The sequence below is a fragment of the Eutrigla gurnardus genome (genome assembly GCF_963514095.1).
Source record: "Eutrigla gurnardus genome assembly, chromosome: 13".
Taxonomy (NCBI): domain Eukaryota; kingdom Metazoa; phylum Chordata; class Actinopteri; order Perciformes; family Triglidae; genus Eutrigla; species Eutrigla gurnardus.
This window is the reverse complement of record NC_139936.1, coordinates 8937820-8962441: the sequence shown is the minus strand read 5'-3', so window position 1 is coordinate 8962441 and position 24622 is coordinate 8937820. Positions and strand designations below refer to the sequence as shown.

Below are 24622 nucleotides of genomic sequence, written 5' to 3'. Positions count from 1 at the left end.
AAGAAACCATTTGGAAAGGTTGTTTCACTGGAACTGAGGGGTTACAGAAAGTGTGAAGTGCTTTAAGTTTCGCCTTCTTTTTTCCCCCCCATCATCTATCAGTTCCTCCATGAAGCCCATAAAAAGTTCCTATTAAAGCCAAACAGCATTGGGTTTCAATGCTTCACTCCAGACAAGAGTGAGAACCCCCCCCCCCCCCCCCCCCCCTCATTACCCTTCACAAAAGTATACACATACTATCAAACCATTAAAGAGTACAGAGTATTCCAGGCATAAAAAAATAAACTATAGCTCACCATTTTTATGCGCAAACCGATATTCATTTTTTCAATCAAGTACTTTACAGTTTCAAATAAACACCTTTCATGATACTATATTATATTTGTAACTCCCCAACAAGCTGTGCAAACAATGTTAGGATATTGATAAATTAAGAAGATTTGAAGCAAATCACAGCTTCTCCCACAATGATACATCCACCTACAGTATCGCCTTACTCCCAGGATATCCAACAGTTATTTTCTGGACATGTGAATTTTTGTCCGTCTTTCTCTTTGAAGAGATTCTCAGACCATTCACCCATAAGAGCGCTTAAGGACAGGTATGGACAATAAAGACTCTCAAAAACAAGCACACAAAGTGAACAACACGTACAAACCAAAATCCAATAAGCACAGCGTAATCTAGCATGATGTGCAAATATACCGATTGTGCGAACGAGGGTGGAAAAAGGCTTAAAAGGTCTGGTCATCATTACAGGAGTCGGGCCAGTGGCCAAAGACCTCACAGATGTCGCAGTAGGGCCTTTCGTCGCTCTTATTGCCATGATAGGTGGTGTGTTCAGGGGAGTCGGGCATCTGCATTTGTGTGGGACAGTCCTCAGTGTCATGGAGGTCAAAACAGTCGCAGATGTCACAGAACAGCCTTGGAGGAAGCTTCTTCTTTGCAGGTTCCTTGTCATGGCTGCAGAGAAAACAAAAGTAGCTCTGTCTGTAAATTTAAAATAAAAAAGTTGCATTGCCCCACAGCTGCAGTTGTTTAAAGTCTGCAATGAAAGAGACTTACCCATCATAGTTATCCAGCTCACTTGGATTATTCCCATTGAGAGAAGCAGCTGCCATTTTCTCCAGTTTGTCCTTGAGTTCCCCATTCTTTCTCTGGAGGTCAACTATGACTGAATTCAGGAACTCAATCTGTCAAGGAGATACACAACAGTAGCATCAGTGCTCCTGCTTGGGAATGAGTACGGTATATACAATCAATTACAATACTTATTAAAAAAAAAAAAAATAAAAAAAATATATATATGAACATTTTAAAAGAAAACTACCGTAGGGTCTCCCCGTGACATTTATTTATTGCATTATTTGCCAAGACCTTTCCTTAATCCTATGAGAATACTATTATAGATAATTTAAACTATACATATACCCCCCAAAAATGGTAAATCGTCACTGTGAGTTGTCAGCCAAAGAAAACTCCCAGCTTGGAGTGACTCACAATGAGAGTCAGTAAAATACCCACTTATGGTGAGTATATGTCTGAGTAAAAGTCATCCTTAACAGATCTAATCTTCATAGCCGATAAGTGTTCTCTAAATTTTCCCTAGGAATTTCAGCAGAGAGATAATTGAAAGCTAAAAGGTCTTGATAAATCAAGCTTGGTTCAACTTTGGAAGACAGTTTGTGTTTTTTATATCAACTATGTGATCCACCAGACAAAACATACGAGCCTCAGTGACAGACCAACATGCACAAGTGAAGCTGATGAAAAACATTAACAAACCGCTGCCTGATGGTGGTGTAGCATTGCCAACATCAGAGACAGGGCAGAGGAGAGGATTTGAAGTTTAAGAAAGAGAAGGAGAGGGAGAATAAAAAAAAGATGAGATTCAAATTAGGACCCACCTACTGCCAGACAACACACTGAAGTCACCACCGACACAGATAATACAGTATAACATTTTATAGTAAATAGAGGCACGAAATGAGAAGTAGGTGAGGGATTGAGACTGATGAAACACATCATCCCACAATTGTTGCTCCAATGCAACTGTGATACCGATTCATGAGTTATGGTAAAGATGTCCAACATTTCTAAATAATTTAGAAAAATGTCACCTCTGTAAAGCATTATACTGTAACCACTACACACGTCCACATAAACCGTAAAATGCACTACTACTGCTACATCAGAAGTAGTATTTGTTAGTAAATATTTGAGTAAGAAACACAATCATTTCACAAACAACTACCCCAAACATGATGACAATCTAAATGAGGCTGAGTCATTGTAAAACCAAAAAAAATTCTACAGGCATTGAATGCATCAATTGCAAAAAAAAAAAACTCCATTTATGCAGGCCTGTGATTAGTATTATTCAGGATGAGAGGAAAGGCAAACATACCTGACTCTCTGAAGTCTCCTTAGCCTCCCTTAGTTGGTCTAAAACAGCATCACCTAGAAACAATGGGTTAAAGGTTAAATGAAATGCAGGAGTAGACCCGTTTATCTTGTTTTCATTTGGAGGTCACTTCACAGAGCATTGACCTAAGTGCTATCAAAAATATTAGATGTGGTCAAGAGTTAAGCATACTCTGATCTGAGGAGTTGTTGATGGTGTCGGGCCCTGCAACCAGGTCCTTCTCCAGTCTCTGAACCCGGTCCTGTAGATTAGCCTTGTCCAGCTCCAAGGCCTGAATAGTACCCTGCAGTGTCTTAACTGAGGCACTTTCTCCCTGCTGTCCAACCAGCTGTGACGAAAACGATTTTGAAAAAGATGTTATGTTTCTTGTACAAAATATTACTTATTGCTCTGAAAAAATATATGTTATGACAACAAGTGATTCTGCAAAGTAATTTACTGAATTACACTTTATAATGGTAATACAAGCATAAATTACATTTGAGCATTTTATCTACAGTTCAAGAGATCTTTGAGTACACAAGAAGAAATGCGTCACTTGGTTTTGCACTGGCAACAGAGCTTTGTTGCTCACCATCTTCAAAGTTGCCCTTTCGGGGCTGTAACCATGAGAAGCATCTTCTTGTGTGTTCTCAAGCTCAGAATCTACCACAAGAGCTGACAATTTTGACTTGAGGTTGTGTGGAATAAAAAAAAAAAATCAAAATAAGTGCTTCTAAATCTTTCTGTTTACACACACAAATCTTTCCCTTCATTATTTCAAATCTTGAGTTTCTTAAATTAATTTTGTGCAACATGCTGTCATACCTGCAGACAATAAGAGTTCCATTATGCGTTAGATTCTCACCTCACTCCTAAGTTTTTCCACCTGCTGGTCCTTTTCTGATATTAAGGCACTGTTTTTACGGATGGACTGTTGGAGGGCAGCCGTCTCCTTGTCAAACCGCTCCTTCATGGTGCTCTCACTATCAAATGCACAACACCAATTAAATCTCAGAGGTACAGTAAACAATCAGAGGAAAACCTGGCCCCAATTTCCCAAATAGTTCTCAGCAGATGTTCAACTGAATTCAAATTATTTACCTGAGTTTTTCAGGCATTATTATGGACATTGAACAAATTTAAATAGACAGAAAATGAAGAACCATTTAAAAAAAAAATCTTAATACTCTGAAAATGTTAGGACAGTAATTATATTGATGAAGGAATATAAAGTAGGAGATTCATAGGAAAAAAAACAACAACAAAAAAAAACATGCAAAATCAATAACTCTGAAACGTTTAAGCAGGTGAGAAGGGGCTGTAGGTTAAATTACTTATTTTGTATCAACTTGTATTTACTTTGCCTTTATGAAAGGTCACACTAGACTACAAATGTTTGCTGGGGTTTCCCATTCACTCTACTGTATGCATTTTCTGTTCTGGTGTGACCTCCAGTCAGCTCCAGCATATTCTTAAATCAGTTCATCTTTGACCAAGCAGATTATTCATCAGTTGCATAATCACTTTTTTTTGTAGGGGAAATTTCACTGTAAGGAAACGCATTGTGATCGTACCTTACTTGTTCCTAATTGTCTACCTACATATATGTGGTTAATTTATTTGTACTAAATGATGATGATGATTGACATCACATAGTAGTAAAGGCATGAAGTACCTGAAGACATTATTTGGCAGGCTTGAGAGGAAAGAACAGCATGACAAACCATTTGTGTATTAACAAATGCACAACAAATTTAGGTTCACACAAGTAAAATCATCTGTTTTTATATAAACAGGCTTTAAAAATATTGGTGAATTTGCAGAGATCTGAGAAACTGCCCGAGTCACAAAAAGAAGCATTCTCTTACCTTTGTTTCAACTGTTTTTTGAGTTTTGAGTAGTCATCCTTGAGCTAAGAAAAGAAGAAACATAGTTTAAAATCTGTCATGTTTAATGGATCAATGGCTGAAACACAAAATGTTATGATGCTTGTACATTTATGAAAGATTTTTCAACATAAATTTGTAGAGCGGTGCACCTTCACAAGAGCACTGCCGTCTTTGTGATTGTTATCAAGCTCCTGAGTCAGCTTGCTGTTCTCATCTTGCAGCATCTGCAGGGACTGCGTCTTCACAGAACTTGCTTCTTTAAGCTCCTCACTAAATAAATACAAATGTTAAAACCATCAAACAAATTCTGACAACTCATGTAGACAACATATTGGTTTGCAGAAACGTATTCTCTCATGTCTCCTGAGTTACTGTGACCCTCCAATTATTTTATACTACTCAAATTGAAATGAGATATTGTTATAAAAGCAGCCAAAACTAAGGATATATACTCACATTTCACGGCACAGAGTCTCAGTCCTCTGAGTTTCTATGCCAAGCTGCTCTTTGGATACATTCAGATCTTCTTGGTATTTGGAAATATTTTTCTTCAATGTTTTCAGCTAACACAATAATGACAAATATATTAATTTCCCACATACCAACCATTTCACTTAAGTAAATTTCTCTTACATAGGTTGCATAATGGGAAGAGCCATAATTAGCATCTCTTACCTGTGTCTCCATCTTCTGCTTGGAGCTCTGGAGCCCTTCCAGCAAACAATGGGCTTCGTTCTTCTCCTGCACCAAACTGGCGTTCTCTTTTGTCAGCTGTTCCAAAGCCTCAGTCGTCTTGCCAGAGGCCTCTGTAGCCTAAACGGTGCATGAGCAGGATATTTGCCAAGAATGGTATTAGATTAAGAGCAGTAAATAATTGGAAATAAATACCTACTGACCTCAATTGATCCAATTCTGAAATTTCCGGGTCATTTGAGGAGTCAATTCATGACGCATAATTTGACCTCAACCAATAATTGTAATTATAATTAATTAATTGCATGCTTAATGAGTTTCCTGTCTCAATAACTGATTAAGAAACAAATTTAAATTTGAGTTCAATATCATTTTCAAGTTCAAATACTCACTGAGAATTAACAAGACAAATATAACACTAAGAGGGGAAATAATTAGCATACATTCTAAAACACTGTAACCTGTGGCCTCAGAACGGATACTGACAACTTAAAAGCTCTTTAAGTGGTCCTGTGAAGAAATTTGTCCTTCCGTAACCCTTGAAAGCTGTTTTATATTGACATGTATCACTACTTCATGCTATTTTTGAAGTGTACTTGAACAGAGATTGTGAATGAAAACTGTAAAAATTGGACCGAATAACATTGTGAAGCAGATTATTAGGGCTATAATGTCTGAAAACTACATGTCGGATCAAATGAAATATGAAACACCATCAGATGGTGAGTGGGATAAAGATGACCGTACACCTACATAGTCATGTAGCCCAGAAGAATTTCGCCTTACATTAGTTAGATCACGTTATAAGCCCACAGGCAAAGGCTGGGAGCTAAGGGTAATTTACAGCGGTTAGTAAATGGAAGATGAAAGTTAGACATGAAAATAAAAGCAAAGAGGAAAGGGAGACAAACCAGCAAGCATGCAGTGAGAAGGTACCATAGCCCCAGCCACCTAAGGTATGTGTGTCAGTGATTACTACTGGAGGAGGAATACCTCAATCTGCTTAGAAATGGCATTTTTTAGTTGGGACTCCAGCTGCCTGAGTTGCTGTGTGGCTTCGTCTCTCTCCACCTGCAGGGCGTCCTTCTGAGCTGTTAGATCTGAGATGCTGGAGGAAATCTCTTCTTTCACAATGGTAGAAGCGGACACCTCTGCGATAGCATTCTTGCATTGCTTTTCCAAGAGTTCTTTCTCGGTTTGCAGGCCCTTGACATCAACCTCGAGTTGTTTCTGGCTAGTGTGCAACTTTTCTATCTCCCCAAGGAATCTTGACCGTTCGGCGCTCCAAGTTTCTTGCCTCGTGTGGAGAGAAGAAATGTTCTGCTCCAATTTACACTGTTGAGCCAAAAGATCTTCCTTCTCTGTAGTCAGGAGGGTCATCTGTTTGCCTATATCCTCAAGCTTCGATAATAGCTGTCCCTTATCTTCTGTCAACTGACTAGTTTCTTGCTCTCGCTGCTTTAATTGCATTTTCAATGCATCCATATCGATCAAAAAAGACTGTTTTTTCTCATCGGCATTCTTAAGGTTAGAGGAAATCTCCTTTTTCTCCTTTGTAACATTGGACAACGTTTTCTCCAGCTCCTCAATTTGTTTGGAGAGACAATCCTTGTCACATATTGCTTTATTCAGTTCATTGGTCTCAGTCTGTAGCTGGGCCTCAAGAAGGTGCTTGGCCCCCGACATTGATTCAGTCTGGCATTTTAACTCCTGGATCTCCTGAATTACGTTCTGGTTCTCTTTCTGCAAGGACTGCACTTTGTTGGCAGCTTCAGTCTGCAATGATTGCATATGCTGACAATCCTTTGTTAGGCTATCAACCTGCTGAACAAGTTCTGAATTAGCTTTCTCAAAATCGAGTTTTAGTGTACTGTGCTCTTGAGAAAGTTCACCGTTAACCTTTTCAAGAATTTCAATATCAGAGATGCGTTTCTGCAGCTCATTTTGAAGGTCAGCCTTTTCTATTTTCAAAGAGGCCATCTCGGCTTCAACTTCATCTTTTTGGCGTGTGGTTTCCTCTAGCTTCGTTGTTAAATGAGACTTCTCTTGAATAGAATTGTCATTAGCTTTGTAGTAACTATCCAACTGGTCCTTATTTGTTCGGATATCATTAACTAGCTTATCACGCTCAAGAGAAAGAGCATTATTCTCAGATATGGTTTTTGTGAGCTTCTCTTCTAATTCTCCCTTCTCCCCTGCCAAACGCTCATAATCCATTTTCTGTTGCTCTATTGCTGAATCCAGGCTCATCTTTTCTTTTCGTATAACATGCAGAGCCATCTCAGTTTCAGAATTCTGATGGCAAAATGCTTGCTTCTCTTGCTCAAAAGATAATACTGTTTCTTTAATTTTCTCGTTGGACTTAGACAGTTGTTCTGTTGAGACTTGAAGCTTCTCCTTGAACTCCTCTATCTCTCCGAGGAGCTCTTTCTTCTCATTAAATATTTTTCTTTGGATCGCAAGCAAGTCTTCTTTCTCCTGCAGAAGGTGAAGCCTTTCAGAATCCGTCACCTGACTGCTTGTCTTGAACTCATCCAGCATCTGGCCCAGGCTCATTTTGGAGGCCTTGAGTTCTTCACATTCACGGACAGAGCTCTCCAAGTCTCTCTTGGAAACACTGAGCTTATTCTGGAGCTGCTCCTCCACCATCTCAAGGCTCTTTTTATCCAACAGAGCAGCACTGATTTCAGAAGACATCGCTACCTTTTCTTTTGTCAGTGTTTCTGCTTGGGCCTGCAGCTGGGTGTTCTTCATTGTAAGATCTTCTTTTTCCAAGTTCAAGGATTTAAGTTTTGTCTGCAACTCAGCATTCTTAGCATCAAGAGACTTTTTGGCATTTCTAGCAGAATCTCTCTCTAAGATTAGATTGTCCTTCTCACACGTGAGCTTTGACCTGCTTTCATTGAAGTCTTCGTCAAGCCGGTCCTTCTCTTTGCAGACATTTTCATAATCCTCCTGTAGTTGCTTCGTTTTAGCCTGCATTTGCTGGGTGTCCTGCTGATGCTTTAGGAGCATGTCATTCTTCTCTGCATTTTGTCTTTGAAGCTCCTCAATTTGGGCCTGGTGTTCACATTTGGCATGCGTCAGCTTTTTGTTTTCAGTTTGTACTTCCTGAAGAAGATCTTTGAGCTTCCCCAATTCCATGTTCAATGAAATCCTTTCTTCATCTGAACACTTGTTGTCGGCAAGTAGTTGTTCTTGATGTTTTGAAAGTTTATCTCTGGTTATTAGCAGTTCTTCATTCTGGACTGAAAGCTCCTGTTGACTAATCTCAAGGGCAGAGAGCTTAGTCTGCACATCTGAAAGCTGTTTCTCCACTTTGCCTTTCTCAGCCATAACATCTTCACTTTCCTTAAAGGTTTTTTCCAGAACTAGACTCTGCTTTTCCAGTTTTTTGGACAAATGTTCAACATCATGCTTGTAGGAGTCAAGCTCAGCAGAAAGACACTGGGAAAATAAAGTTGAAAGAAAAAAAAAGGAGGGGAATATATATACACAGGGAAAAGTAAGATGAATACATAAATAACCCAAGCAGATATGGATATAAGTAATATGCAATTGGAAATGTTAAGCTGCAGAAGCATCAAAATGGCAAAGGATCACACCACAGCTTACACCACAATGGATTTCAGCAATATAAAAGTTTGAACATTTTCACTTCACCCGTACTTAATTTTAACATGTGCATTAATTAAAAATAATTTGGACTGACATTCAAACAAAGAGCGACTGCCAGAGTGTATGGCTATGATCAATTGCATTGTATTATATATCACGTATGTAATATGTGTATATTCAGGGAATCCACATTGCAAGTTATTTCTTGCAAGTCAATGTATGTTGCCGATGAATGCCTTCCATAATGTGAAACACACAAAAACATTTTATTTTTTTTGTTAGAAAGTGAAAATGTTCTACTTAAGTGAAAAATCAGGCTGGTAAACGATGCTAGAAGGGGTAAATAGCAAAAGTACATTATTACTTAATGTAATTGAAATTTTAAATCAATAGCTAAACACGCAATATGTAAATACACGCGATTCAACTTGAATCTTACCAATCCTACACATTTAGCAGCCACAACTGGTTACATATTTTAAGCATCATGGCTTTTCTAATGATCATAAATGGTGTTATAATAGACACAATTTGTATCAGGTGTACCCCTGCAAGCATACAGACCATGGCACCATCCAATGAATATGCGAAAATTAGCCTTCAAGTGAGGGGGGAATGAAAAACTCATCACAAATGTATGTAAACATATATCGTGGTAATTAAGAGTGAAAATGTTGCTGATAATAAACATTCATCACTGATGTTAAATGAAGAACAAAAACAATTTTACATGAAACAAGTTCCTGGCAGAATGTTTAAAACAAGTTGATTCAAGTATGAGGCTGTACCTTTGGGGGGGTGGGGGGAGTTTGCTTACCTGAGCCTGTTCCTTGTATGGCTGCAGCTCAGATACCAACTTCTCCAGCTCCTGGGCGTTGTCCTTGGAGGAGGAGAGCTCCTGCTTCAACTTGTCGACCTGACTCTGCAGAACCTCATGTTCCTTCGCATGGAGCTCTGAAGCCTGAGAGAGGGAGTTATCTTTCGAGGCCTTGAGCTCCTCAACCAGGGTCTCACCCTGTTTAACAGTCTTCTCCTAGAAAACGGCAGATTAGGAAGACAGTAACTTGTATTATGTTCTGAAGCAGCCAGCGACTGAGGGTCACAGTTTAGTGAAAGTGGAAGATTGTCCTATACATAGTTAAATAAGTACTACACATTTTAAAGTCTATACAACTATTACTTGGATTATCTGCAATTTAAATCTGAAAAAATGAAACTATTTATTTTGTATTGCCCAACAATACTAACCAAGTTATCAATCTTCTCCTGAAGGCTACTTAATTGAGACTGATGTGTATCTCTGGTCTCTTTCAGCTCTTGTTCTTTGCGGGAATGTTCGTGCTGGAGTTGTTCATTTGAGTGTGCCACCTTCTCCTTCTCCTCTGATAATTGACTCTGCAACTCCTCAAGCCTCCTGCGTGACAAAAAAAAAGTGACAATGAGGAGGATGTTTAATCTTCGACAGAATAGATGTCTGAAAAACACACTGAATACAGCATGGAATAAAATAAAGACAATACATGTATTTCAACATGTTAAAGGGAAATCAGTATCCAATTCTGTGATTTAATTCATGATTAGTATAATACGTTTTTGTCGAGTACTAAAGTAATAGGAGCACGGAATAATGAAGTGTGGTACCTTTCTTTCTGTATGAGATCCTCATTCATTTTGGTCAACTGTACTGAACTATCACCAGATGTCTTCATCATGTCTGAAATATCATTTTCAAGCTTGCATTTGTCCTTTGAAAGTTGCTCAAGCTTTTCATCTGCAGCCTTTAGCTTCCTCTCCAGTCCTGAGTTAAGACAAGATTGATCACATTTATTCAATGAAAAAAATAAAATTATAATAATAATTTTGAAACATGAATTCCGTTCTCACCGGAAAGTTGACTTCTCAGAGACTCTGATTCTACCATCAGAGATGTGCACTGCTCTTCCTTCTTAATAAGCTTCTCAGCTGTTTCTGCAAAAGTAAAAATGTTACATTTTAGATCCTATAAGCCTTTGTACGCCAACATAACTTTTGCAATTGCTCAAAGCATTTACCTTGCATAGTGTTTGATGATATAGTCTGCTCCTCTGTGCTTTCAGCCAGCTTTTGTTTCTGTGGGGGAAATTATTTAATATGAAACTTTTGAGTAACAATCGTCTTCAATAGACATTTACAAATGAAAATTTCAGGAGTCATTTTTGTGGTTAATATTGCATTTAAAGTATGGTTAGTCATGAGACTTGCTGATATATCGAACGAGTAGATAGTAGTTTGTTGTAGTTGTTGCAGTAGAGAAATGCCAGAAATGATTAGGGTAGTTCGTTCAACAAAGGGCACTGGACATGACAAATGTGAATGATTTCAATCCTAACACAAAAAGTTACTGTATCCACATCCAAAATGAAGTCATAAGCCTCACCATGCCTCCAAACTCCTGTTCTAGGGTGTCCTTCTCCTGCTGTACAGTGGTCAGACTCTGCTGTAATGAGAGCATTTCCTGCTGCCGGGCCTCCAACTGTGAGGTTAATTCACTGACCTATAGCAGGCCAAGTAAAAATTACAGTCGACAAAATAGGAAAAGCAAACAATCATTCCTTGGAAATGCTATATTAACCTAAACAAAAGAAATGAGGATGCTGCTTTGTTGAAACATGAGACACAATGAGAATTTAAGTAAGACAAGTATTTAAATGTTAAGAAGGTGAATAAGAACCCACCTTGGCATCCTGGTTCTTAGCTTGGCTCTGAACCACCTCTAATTGACTCTTCAGGGTCACAAGCTCCTGGTTACCTTGCGCTACTTGGCTGCGCAGAGCGACAATTTCTGACATCTGCTCTTTGGTTTCTCTGTCCTTGTCTTGGTCCTGTTGTGCCAGTATCACTTCTGTCTCCTCAAGCTCCTTCACCCTAAGTTCGGCAGCATGGAGTTTTCCAAGGACATCCTCCATCTCTACAAGGTGCTGCTCTTCTGCTTTTTCAACGCTTGACCGTAGCAAATCCTCCAGGTTCTCCTTGTTCTCCATCAAAGACAACAGCTGTGCCTTCAGGGTTTGCGTCTCCCGAGTCCAAGCTTTGAGATCAGCCTCGTGTTTGGCTCCAGCCTCCTCCAGAGTCAACTTGTGCTCCATCTTCAAACTCTCTAATGCACTTTTGGTTTCGATGAGTTCTTCTGCCTGGGCACCTGCGCCTTTGCTGAAGGACACCTTCAGCTCCTCCATGGTTTGCTGGTGAGAGGCATTGGCAGACTCCAATTTGCAACGCCACAGTTCAATAATGTCAGCATTCTCCTTCTCAGTCTGGCTTAAGCGCATCTGCAACTGCTCATTGTCACCAGAGAGCCTTACAGATGTAGTCTGAAGCTGGGCAGCTGTCTCACTGTGGGTCTTTTCTTGAGCTTCTAGCTTCTCTTTGTACTTTGTTAGCTCTTCCTTCTGCTTCACTTCTTGGGAAGCCAACTGATCCCTCAGAGAGTTTATCTCTTCCAAAAGGGGAGAAATAGTAGAGTTTGTGTCCTCAGAACCTTCTTGGGTGCCAAGACGCAGCTGCAGGTTAGCTACCTCTCTTGTTCGCAGTGAAAGATCCTTCTCAAGGTCCATAATACGGGATCTTTCAGACACAGTAGCAACCTTTAAGAGCAGAAATCTTATATTCAAACATCTGTCTGACATACTGTGATCATACTTTACTATCAATGAACACATTTTTCAAAAACTGCAATTATAGACAACGATGGATTTGATAACATTTAAATGCAATGTTTCTGACAGAAATTTATATTTGTTTGCTGAATGAGGAGGGCATGGAAAATATTAATCTCAAAAACATGGTGTTATACCGACCTCTTGTGGCTATATACATGGTCAAAATTATGGAAGTGAACACTGAAAGCATGTATGGAGCCTTAGTAGTGCAGAAGACATTTTCCAAAATCCATTACACTCTTTATGCCAATATTGACTTCATTATTTAGGAGAGGTATGAACTAAGAAAACCCCTTTGCAGCATTGACATGTCCAATTATTTTTATTCAAGTCGACTATGTTCAGAATCTATTTTTTCTAATTTTCTCAAACATGCATGTCTTTTTAGTGCTTCAAGCTAATATTTAATATATTTGTTAGTTGAATCATTTGAATAAAAATAGTATGAATCAACATTTTCTTATATAAATAATTAATTATAATGAATTGTCAAAAGAGAATCTGTAGAAAATGTGCACCCGGATCTATAGAAACATGCCTTTCCTAATACCCCTTATGACAATATTTACCCTAGGGGGACACAAGGATACAGAGCCTGGGAGGTGGGGCAGGTTTTAGACTAGTAAAATGCAGGGAAACCAATTAAGCAGGACAAATAGATGCTGGGAAAGACTGGAGAAGTAGAGGAAAGGATAACTGAGGAAATGATTTGCTGGGACAAAGGATTGTCTGTTTGGTTAAGCAGTGATACCACTAAAGCAAAAATGTGTTCAGGTTGGGTTACTTATTGGAAAATAGTACATAATAGAAAAGTTAAAGAGCAGCCACTCAAGACATCTGAAGAAGCATGTGGCTTTTTTTGGACAGTACTTTTCAAGTTCAGAGAATTTTGAGTGTAAAAATTTAAATCTCTAACTAATGCCACAAATTCCATCCATCCATCATCAACCGCTTATCCTGTTAAGGGTCGTTGGGGGGCTGGAGCCGATCCCAGCTGACATCGGGCGAAGGCAGGGTTAATGCCACAAACTGTGATGCTGAAATTGCATATCTAACGATATGTTTGATGGGCTTTGAGCATTAAAATACACCTAATATATAATTTGTTTGATTATAGGTTAGAAAATCAGGAGCATTATCTTGATTTGTGTGCATGCTGAAAAATTGCATCTATGAGGTTAACGAAAAGCTCATACAAAGCAAAGCTACAGTTATTGCCCAGCACCTCTCTGTACCCCTTGGAAATGTTTGGGCCACTATCCCTGGCACAGGTCCTTTTACACACCCAAACGGACCACATTGCAGAGCAGAATTCATTACCCTAGTGTCTTCTAACTCTCTTTGGAGTTTCTCAGCTTTGGTCTTTTCAAAGAGTAGGCTCTGTTCAAGCTCCTTAATGTGGACATGCTCCAGTCTGGTCTGCGTCTGTTAGTAAACAAGGGGGAGAGGAAGAGAACACACCAGTGCCACCATCACATGCCAGCCCAATGCAGACAGAGAGGGAGAAGGGGAGACAGGAGAGGATGGAGGGGTTTGGACAAGGATAATGGTGATGGTGTGTGTGTGTGTCTTTGTGTAGGAGTATTTGGGGGGGATGAGGGAAAAGGGTATTGGGTGGGAGTAGAAAGTGATGCATGAGTGAAAATGGGAAGACACCCCATGCAGAACTTTCAGGCTGTGCAATAAACAGCTGCACACAGGAAATGTTGTGAAAGAATGGTGGGAAATCGAAAACAAGCAACAATAGAGGGCGCCATGTGTTATGGGTATGCAGGATGAGTATGATGATGGAGGCAGTTTATAAGTAACCATGCATAATTGACACCTGGTGAACAAAGCACACCGATTGTTATGATACATAGAACATTTGATAATGTGTGTCAAGCCAGCAGATAACAATGACTCCACCACACCATGGAGAGGAAGCAGTGAAGGCTGACTCCCAACTTGTTTACTTCAATTAAATATATGATACACATAACATGTGTGATGTTGTAGGATTGCCATATTGACTTAACTATATAAAAGGTCAATAAAATACATATTTCTACATTTATTTATATACCCACACTATGTCTTGGTTTTATACTGGTAAACTCATACAGCCTGAAGTATTATCAAATAATCACACTGCTTTCTCTCTTAGGTGATAAGGCCATTGTCCACAATTTATATAGTAAGTATTGTAATAGAAACCACCCGTTATCAGACCACCATGTGTAGAATTTGTGACCAACGTAACAGAAAATGAGGCCAAAGCTCAGGCTGATCGGCTCAAGATACAGAGAGGATTCCCATTTGACGTGTGCTACGAGTAAGGGTTTTATGGTAACATACTGATGCATTTCCTGGCACAATGTTATGCATCTTGTGTTTCATGTTACCCAGTGTATTAGGGATGACCCCCAAATAGCTGATTATTGGATGGTCAAAATCGTCAGAGTGGTGGGGGTAATGTCTTAATGAAATAAAGATTAATTTAGCATTCATAGAAAAATGTTGAATTTATGGACGATTGTCTAAAATCAGCTGGTGGAGGCACATAGAAACAGCTGTTTGCAGCACATAAAACAGCTGTTTAGAGCTTGTATTTCTCTCCCCTGTTGACTGTCCCTTCGCTTCCTTGACATTTCCCTTTTGCCCATGAATTGCTACAATGTGGAGAATGGAATTAGGACCGGAAGTTCCATTTTCAAGCCGCGGATCTCGATCGATGTGTCAGTACTACAGACAGCGCACCGCAACGAGACCCATAAACACACTACACACAACAAATAGAGCTGTCCATCTTCTGAAACAGCGAAGTGATAGTAACATGCATCTCAGCCAGTAATGCTGTTTTTAAATATATAAATATATATAGCTTCAACAGAGCGAGTTCTGTGAGCAAGAATGATTGGACGACGAGTTGTCTACAGGCAAGACTTGACCAATCAGATTTGATGAAGCAAATTCTGAGTTGGGACAAACCTACAGTGTATACTAACATAAAGTTTCTTTTTAAAAAAGGGGAATAACAAACACCAATTTTGATTTGAAGGACTGTGTCCATGAGGTCACTCATGGTCACAATCTGACAAAATCAACTGTCATGCATGATTGATTAAATCATACACCACATTCAAAGATTATAAAACTATCATAAATTCATTTTAGGGCTCATTGTACCTTTCTCTGGGTACTTTGAAGGTAAAAGTTTACTTATATGCACACATTGTTAACTGTCAATGGAGTAGGTATAAACTAATGTTGCCTGGCACAACTATCTTTGTATAAAAATTACATTTGAATTTCTATGCTGAATGTTATTCCCCTTCGATTGCAGTGGACAAACTGAATTAGGGTCTGTGACTGGTCAGTGGAATGACAAGGGAGCATCTCCAGTGGTTCCATGCGGAGCACTGGACCAACAGAAAAGGCGAGGAAGAGAAGAAAGAAGAAGCAATAACATCACATCACTGAACAGGGAGGCACCAAGGGTTATAGCACAACATTAGTAAGTACACCTTCAACAGCTTGAAGTCAACAAAGCATTTTTGAGTTTGGCCTATAAGAAGTACGTTTTGTTGGTGCCTTTCAAGCTGCATGCAAGTTTTTTAACAGACCCACAGCTGTAAGTAATAAACTGTTAGTATAAAGTTTAATAAGAAACGAAGGGATATCCTAACCCTGTAGCCCTCAAGTTCTATCTATTTTGAGCTTGGTTGCCTTCAGGGTAAATGAGATGGTCCCCTGTGTAGAACTGTGGAATAAATAACAAATCCTTTGATCAGATATGAACACAGATACCACTTGGCCCCAGTTCTCTGCATATCATGACTTGAGAAGAAAAGACAATCAAAAATCTGCACCTAGTGTATTAAAAGCATAATTGAGACCCTTTCGGAACAATCCCCCTAGCTTTGATAATTAACTAAGACAAAGGTCTTTCACTAGGCTAACCAAAGTACAACAGTATTAATCAGCCCTTTGTTTAGTGACCACATGGATATCAGGCCTATGTAGTTATTTCTGGTTTGGGTATAGACTAGCCTTGTCATCACACCAGAGCCTTCCTGCAACACCGACAGCACATCATCCAATGTTTGCATGGACAGTTAGATACATAAGTATCTAGAGGTCCATGCAAACATGCCTATTGAGACTACAGAATGGATAGTTTCCACTGCTAACATAAACAAGAGATAATGCAGCTCTGTGACAAGGGATACCAGTTCAGATCATGCGATCTTAAATCACATTCAACATGCTGCCAAGGGGACACACTGATGTACAGTTAAAAAAAAAAGAGGAAAAAATAATTACTTTATTGTCATGGATATAGAGCATGGTTTATGTGAACTGATATCCTGAGATGGAACCAGGTTGAAGGGTGACTCGGACGCCCGCTGCATCACACTTCATACCAATATGTACCTTTTAAATCAGTGAGCCCTATGTTGTATTTTATAAGAATAGAAATATTTGCAGTTTGATTTAATATTATTGTATTGATCCATGTTTTGATTTTTTTTTACAATCAAATGTGTCCGTTGCAATGGCGTGGATCTGTATTGTGCATTTACCTCCAGGTCTCCTTTGGTGATGCAAGCTTCCTCTACGCGGAACTGAAGGTCCTCCACCTTTCTGTACAACAGGAAAAGAAAAGATATTGCTGGAGCTTTTTTTTTGTTGACATGCATGTTTTACCACCTTATAAACTATAGGGAGACAATGATGAAGAGCAAGGTTAAGCCAACTTAGGCACAGATCTTTCTTCAGGACTGTATAAGAGTATTATGATCTTTGTCACCATTTTCTCTTTCAACAAACTGACCCCATAAAATGAAAACAATAGATACTGACATACTGCCATGGGTGACTTTATAACTGACTAATCAGACCTCTGGGAATCCTTACCTACGCTCCTCCTCCAACTGATTCAGCAGATCAACTTTGTCTTTGTCTGCAGCTTCTACCAAGGCACGTAACTGATCCATCTTGGCCTCCATCTTCAACAGAAAGGTAAATATTGGGCACAACAAAAATAAATGTAGATGACAAGGCACCTCTAATTCTTGGATTACTTGTAGGATCAACAGGAAATTCATGCAGTGTTTTTAATGATCCACTGGGAGAGCTGACCTGCTCCTGATCCTCCCTGAGCAGGCCAATTTCTTGCTCCATCTCTCCAACATGGCCAGTGGCCTTGGCAACTTCAGCTCTCTCCATGTCCCTCTCAGCCATAAGCTGCTCAATATGCTGCTGCTTCTCCTTCAGTGCCTCCTGTAAGGCTGTGGTGCCTGAAATCTTACGATTATATCGTGATGATGTCTCTGTTAGCTATGGAGAGACAGAATACAAGCAAGGTCAGACTGCTGAGTAAGCAATGGATCAAAAAATAGATGAAACTGAGTGCGCCCACATCTCACCAGGCCTGTGCGACTGGGCTTAGCACTGACAGATGATGCCACAGAGCTCATGGTACTGATGGACGAGGCACTTGGGCTCCGCTTTAACCCCGATGGTGTGGCCACTACTTTCCGAACTGTTGTTTTTGCCTTTGCTGGTGTGGTGGAAGGGAAGCCAATGCGTGTGACTTTGTGGACTGGAGCAAATAAGCCGTACTTTGGTTGGCACTGAAAATATCTGGGGAGACATAATGGAATACAATCATGATAGTGAAAGTCATAGTTGCCATGTAGTGAACAGGTATAACAGCTTTTCAATCCGTTATTTAAAGATCCAGTGGCTTTTGTACCTTGTGCCTGCCACTGCCCCGTCATTCTTTCCTAAAGGCTCATCCAATTCCACACCGCACCACTCGCCTTTGGCAAAATCTGTTTCTCCCAGGAAACGAACCACTCCTGCCTTTGTACCTCCAACCTGAGATGAAAACACGAAATGTTAGCCAACGTCTTTAATCTCAACAGATAAGAAAGGCCTTAAAAGTGATCAGCTTGGTAATAAACCCTGAGTGAGATTAGTGCATCAAAGCAACAGAAACAAACATGTGCCTGCTTTGAACAGAATGATGCCAAATTGTCTACATGTGAAACCAAACATGTTTTTTTTTCTTTCAATTATTCAAATGTGAGGAAATGAACAGGACTTCACACAGACAGTGACTACACTTGACAGTGTTAGCACTTAGCACGAGACCAGGTTTCATGTGTTAATTACACTGAGATTAGTACATTGAAGAAGAGGATTGTTCTGTTAGTCATATGGTGGATAATCCAGGGAAGAAATTGGTTAGATAATGTAACAAACTTTACCAGTACTCGGTCACCCATCTTCAGTTCCCTTTCACTCTTCTTGACTGATCCAGTCTCGGAGAGGTTGGAGACAGATTCACTGTTTGTGTGTGCGAGGTTGGAGGATGGTATAGTTGTCGTACTGGTGGAGGCCTTCTTGGTTGTCGGCGTTGTTGAGGGTACTGTTGATTTGGTGGTGGGTGTATGCGAGGTCACGCTGCCAACAGAAGGAGTGGGTGATGCAGCACGGGAGGGGGGTGCTGTCTCAGTCCCATTAGCCTCCCCCTCTTCGCGAGACAACTTGGAAGGTCGGGTAAATATTCCTCGCAGGGCTTCACACTGGAAATAGCGCACCCCTGCCACCGACCCATCATTCTTCCCAATTCCCTCATCTAGAACAATCCCTGCCCACTGTCCGGGGGCAAACTGGGCCTCTCCCAAAAACTGTATGTAACCTGGCTTATTTCCATTTACCCATACTCGCTCCCCAACCTGGAAGCTCTCTCCAGCACTCTCAGCATCTCCTCCACTGGTGCTTGCAGCCGATTTGTTGGCTGCAACTTTAGCTCCTGCTGAAAAATATGCAGAGAAAAAGAGGTTCCTTAAAATCCATTGAGTAATTGACTTGTGTGAGAAAGAGAATGTCACAGTCGTAGAACAAAACATTGCAATATCAAGTGATTTGATCAGATTATACTATGCAATTTAAGCGTTCTTCTGTTTTACACTGTTCACTGATAGTTATCCAACATGTCTATGACTTACAATTGTCAGAGTGTTCAAATAAAATTCTATAGTGACAACAATTCTTCTGTAGCAAGGGAAATCTAGGATTAATATTTCAAAAACTGGCTTTATCACAATTCTCATACAAATTAATACTTTTGGCAAGATCCTGGTGTAAAAGCTGTGATGCGTAATTCTCCTTAATGCCATCCCCAACACACATGTGTAAGTCATATTTTGCCTGTTTGTCTAGCCATTCAATGAAAGTGACCGCCATGTTTAGCTGTTCTGACTGAAGGTCTGATCAAAAAGAGAGACTACTTCCTGAACCCATAGAAAAACTCTGTTTAGCTAAAAGGTGCTTCAAGTTGAGGTGTAGGATGACAACAATTGTAAAGAAGTCGACGAACATGTATGGAGTGACACAACCTTTGACAGGGTGTCACATTCACAAGCCCTATTGGAATGAGAAAATATACCAACTTGGTCCCCGCACCACAAGTATAAACTGGTTAGGGAATATTCAAGGGCAAACACTGCACTGCCACATGTTCACCACAGGTTAAAGAAGCTGCACAAAAGAAGATTTTTACCTGTGCTGGGGTTGGTCTTGGGGGCTGCTGTTCCAGGTGGTCTACCTATCTTGCTGGGCCCTTTGATCCCGCTGGGCTTGGCTGTGCTCATGTTTCCTCCTGTGATCTGTTAGACTCACAAGGCTTGTGGGTACAGACTGACCCCAGACCATCAAAAAAGCGAATTGCAGCTATGCGATGGTGAAGTTTTTCTCTCCTGGCCAAAATCAGTTAAACAAAAAAAAATAAAAATAAAAACAAACAAAAAATATTAAACAAAAAGAAAAACCAGGAAAAGGGAGGAGGGAGAAAAAGTGCTGCTCACAAAAAGGACCCTGTTTGGAAGAAAAAGAGAAACATTACTTAATTATACTTTTACTGAGGACTTAAAGTACCACTGTTGGCTAATTCAGAAGAAATCTTATTAGTTAATCAAGTTAGTTTAGCCATTTCGGCAAATGTACAATTCGCTAAATTTTCCTGTCTCTGCTGTGGGTGACTGTGGTACTGAGTGAACTAATAAAAATAGCTACAGATATAACTTTAAGGCAGGTTCATTGACTTTGTTTGTGGTGCTCTGTTAATGGAAGCATTTTATTTCTGTTATGACAACAAGCTCTCACCACACAGCGCCTCACAGTTCATGCCTAAAAATACCCTGTCAACAGCCAGCTGATATGCAGTCTATGTTAATGCCATCATGGACTTCTGAATAGCTCATCATCTGTGACCTTGACCACAATGCAAGCAGTACCCAAAACACTCTCTCACTCAATCTATCATTCTGGCACATGCAATCATGTAATTCTGGTTGGCTGCTTCTCCTAAAACAGGATTACTGTGGAAACATGACCACCATCAGCAGCAGATTATCCTGTTTGTCAGATTACCTCACCACAGAAACGGATTGGCTGGATGTACTATTTAAAAACGGTCCCCCTGTTGTTCGTAGTTTGACGATATGTCTGTGGCATTGTGATAGGTATTCATACACTGTGATTAATTCAATACCATGAGCAAAACTACTACAAAACACTGACAAGCTTTGGATTTCAGGCCAATCTACTGTCAGAACTGTAGCATTTTAGCCTATTTCATTTTAGCCTATTTCAGTGGAGGGTTGAATCACAAACACGATCTCTGCAAAACAGGTGCACAGAAAGTCTAGGGCACCAACTCTGATTAGTGAAATTTTACTGAAATTAGTAATAGCAAACTACACAAGAAACCTAAAGCAAGGATGACCTGATTTGTCAACAACATTTGACAACCTAACAATTACTGGAATGCGTACGTGAAGAAATATCTATGATGATATTACAATTAGTAAAAAGCAAAGACAATTAGCAAAGACATCAATGTTTGGAAAACATGACCTAAATTGTTAACAAACAGTTTTCAATACTAATTTCGGTTATTGGAGTCGCTGGATGTGCTGTTCACCTGTCTGTTAAAGAAAAACACACTCTTTTGTATAGATTTGGACTTGTGTAAACTCTGTACTTGGAATTGCCGAGGACAGAGAGCTTATTTTTTTGGACCAATAATGGTGAGTGACTATATTTGTTAACAGAATAATTTTCTGTTGCACACTGTATGCCTGACGAATGAAGCACTGCTTTAACTTATCCAGAATATTACCACAGGCCATGTATGTAGTGTTTATGAATGGCTTGGTCAATGGTTTCATTATTCACTGTCAATAGCAAAATCACAGATTTCAAACACATGCAGGATCCTGGGGCAGAATTAGAAACAATTTCCTTGAGGCTTATATCATTTTGAATCAACAAACCCAGTGCATTCTCACCTCTTCTGCAAAGTCACTGGACTGTTTAAGTCAGTGCTTGATCTCATACAGGGTAGATATTTCATGTAGAACTGTCAAACACTCTTCTAGATATTTCTCAGCAGAGAATCAAGGGTGGCCATCAGAAGGCAGTGACCTAGTTCAAATACAGCAGCACAGATTTCTCCCACTGTGCCTTTGAATGATACTGATTAGTGCTCTCAGGTTAAGAGGAGGTCAGAGACAGAAAGTGTTTCATGGCTGAAGACTGCATTGTGGAAATTAAAGTCTGTACCAGTATGCAAGTATCTGAATCTTTTGTAATTCAGTTTACACGAAAATAAAAAGGGAAGCTTTAATGTCACCAATTTTATCAATATCTATGACTGAAGCATGCGCCTGTGGAATATGACAAGAAGTGTTTTCTAAAAAACGATTGCATTATGATGTCTTCGCCAGGCTTTACTCGGCTGTCTTGTGTGAGCATTAACGAAGGAGGTTTAAGCTCTGATTGGTGAACTGAAGCAGTCAGCTGAAAATGATCCACTTAGTCTGGAGAACTTCCCACTACAGTAATGTTAATCTTTAGCCACTGACAGTCACTTTAATCTGCAGCTAGGAAGAAAGCCAAATGGCAATGTTTTGCAAAAGTTTCAGGGAATAGATGTATTAAAATGTAAAATGCTTAAAAAGATCAACCTTATTTAAAACTGAGCTACACCTATTACATGTAGTCGGGCTGATTTTCTTCTGTACATGTACACAAAGAGAAACGGGTAGATGGTAGCCTGTAAAACAGAAGTGAGACTCATAAAAATAACGACAGACATAATCAACTTCCATGTCAGTGATGACAGAATTTTATGTTCTCAAAATCGGTTAAAAAAAAGGCTCAACAGTATGGACACCACACTTTGTAAGGATTTCACTGTCCTCCATTATCAAAACATGTAAATCTTCCACCCTTCATACCTTAGTTAAGCATATCTAAGTGATGCAAAACCAGTAGAAACTTTGTATACATTAAGCCTTCTAAGATTGTGTTAACTGATTGTCAGGTGTCACTGCTTACACAAGCACGAACAATGCTTTTCATTAGCCCTTGACATGAAGAATATTGATCCAAATACAAACAGATTTCCTTGGAATGTTTTACAGCAAAACATCCAGTTGTGACTTATTAGTCTAAGTCTATGGCCTTAGCTGCTTAGTACCCCTTATTTAGTCTTCAGAGTTGTCTATTCACTGATGTAATCCTTACTCCTACACTCTTGCTTTTGTCTTGACAAGGCCAAATCGAGCTCTGGTTCTTCCTTTTTGAGGAAACATCTGCTGGGATGATTGTGTAGGACCCTGCTAGCACTGACGGAGGAAGATATAGAAAGCAGTAACAGGACATGAGCCAGAAGCATCCTGCACCGGCAGTGTCTGTGAATATAATACAGATTTACCTGTTTTCAAGTTTTACCTCCTTCATTGTTAACATGCAGTCATTAAACATATGTTAAAGCTACTATATATATCTCAACACTGCCTTCTCCCACACATATCCTGGATCCTACAATTGTGTGCAGGCATAAATGAGACCTAAAATTATAAATATATGGCTGATTGGTCATGGTTTCCACTGCGGCCTCAATGTAAAACCCAGACTTTCCATCCTTCCAAGTAATAAAGCCTATTCAACTAAAAACAGCTATGGTGAATTCCATATGGAGAAGTTCAAAGATTAGTAGAAATATAGGAATTTCAAGTTCTCTAAGACTGCCACCGATTAAAGCTTTAGTCTTGTCAATCCGTCCAAACAAGTTCAACTGCTTTTTGTATGAAACAGAAAGGCTTAACCATAAATGCCCGAGTCGCACCTTTAAAACGCAAAACTGTCAAATGCAGTGACTCTACTATTGCTCACGGAGCGTTGCCTCACAGTGTACTTGTGCAGTTAGTACCTTAACTGCCAGTTAAGGTAGTTATCCTGAGGTTCGGGCAACGAATTAGCTTCGCCTTGTTGCCTCTATCAGCAACGTAGCTAACGGATTGAGAGCTGTAGATGAGGTGGCACATCTGGTAAGAGTGAACGCCTGTAAAAAGAAAAAAAACATACTATTGCAGCTGACTTACCTTGCTAGCTAAAAGTCGATGTCTCTGGTGAGGCAGTACCCTGTTTATATTGAATTATATCGGTAACTCCCACATGTTAAAACATCGCAATAACCCACTGACAGACCACTGTGATAAACACAGCGACTGAAGCAAATTCCTTAAGTCCAAAAGTCTCCGCAATGTCACCAAAGCTCCAGTAGGGCACACTGCTGCTACAAGTTTACAGTCAGCATAACAAATTAGGTCATTTATAAAGATAGACTGCCGTTTAATGTTGTTATAACAAGCAGTCCGTTTACTCCACTGTCACCCCCTGGGTGAAACGCAGTCTTTTATCACGATAAGAATATACACGCTAGCGATGAGGCCCGAGCAACACGGGGAACCGGTGGTCGGCACCAATTGCTGGTTAGCTAGGTTAGCTAGCTAGACTAACAGCTTGAGTTGCGTCTAACGTGCGTTACCTGGTCAACTTTCACCTTGCTGTTAGTTTCCTGGTTTATCAGCAGCGAACTGACAATGACGTTTACGGAAATACATGACCTCGGTGTGAGCTGGCTTATACTGACCTGATGTGTTTATCTCAAGCGAAGGTCTTCTCAGGAAATAATATCCAGCTAGCAAGCTAAGTGGAGAACCACGACGACTAGCTGCTCGGATCCGACACGGGCAGGCACAGCCCAGTTCCAAGTAGTCCGTCCAACGGCCGAGAGAAACGTCAACGGCAAGTGCCAGCCAAAGATGCTATGTTCAGTAAGATGGAACACACCCTCACTTCAGTGAGACCAAAACTATGTTCAGACCAAAAAAACTTTACTTTTAATCAAAGGGAGTCTCGTCCATTTATATTTGGCTCGTATTTTGTTGGCACGTACAGGGTTTGTATTTCTT

The 24622-nt window shown here is 39.9% G+C and overlaps 1 protein-coding gene across 8 annotated transcripts; it reads right to left on the bottom strand.

Moving 5' to 3' along the window:
- Positions 1-539: 539 nt before the first annotated feature.
- Positions 540-24459, bottom strand: clip1a (CAP-GLY domain containing linker protein 1a). Of its 8 annotated transcripts, none has more exons than XM_084025878.1 (27): positions 24301-24459; positions 19861-20174; positions 18563-19113; positions 18046-18170; positions 17717-17933; positions 17430-17627; positions 17205-17296; positions 16871-16931; positions 13626-13730; positions 11322-12230; positions 11024-11140; positions 10659-10716; positions 10492-10575; positions 10249-10405; positions 9856-10021; positions 9425-9640; positions 5983-8436; positions 4972-5109; positions 4753-4859; positions 4446-4566; positions 4276-4319; positions 4083-4103; positions 3273-3390; positions 2597-2753; positions 2408-2460; positions 1066-1193; positions 540-963 (listed from the first exon to the last, which is right to left on the bottom strand). In XM_084025878.1, the coding sequence occupies exons 2-27, from the start codon at positions 19949-19951 to the stop codon at positions 735-737; spliced, it is 6717 nt and encodes a 2238-aa protein (XP_083882004.1). In that variant the 5' UTR covers positions 19952-20174; positions 24301-24459; the 3' UTR covers positions 540-734. The 8 variants fall into 8 exon arrangements, with proteins under 8 accessions (XP_083882004.1, XP_083882006.1, XP_083882007.1 ...); XM_084025880.1 differs by having other exon boundaries at positions 18563-19110; XM_084025881.1 differs by having other exon boundaries at positions 18563-19107.
- Between the last annotated feature and the right edge of the window lie 163 nt (positions 24460-24622).

What these genes read in the sequence shown, in the direction of transcription:
- clip1a (XM_084025878.1), bottom strand. Translation starts at nt 19,951, where the DNA reads ATGAGCACAGCCAAGCCCAGCGGGATCAAAGGGCCCAGCAAGATAGGT. An exon ending in AGCCCAGTCGCACAGGCCTG is followed by an intron (nt 17,628 to 17,716) that starts GTGAGATGTGGG and finishes GTCTCTCCATAG; the next exon opens with CTAACAGAGACATCATCACG. An exon ending in AAAAAACAGTTGAAACAAAG is followed by an intron (nt 4,104 to 4,275) that starts GTAAGAGAATGC and finishes TTTCCTCTCAAG; the next exon opens with CCTGCCAAATAATGTCTTCA.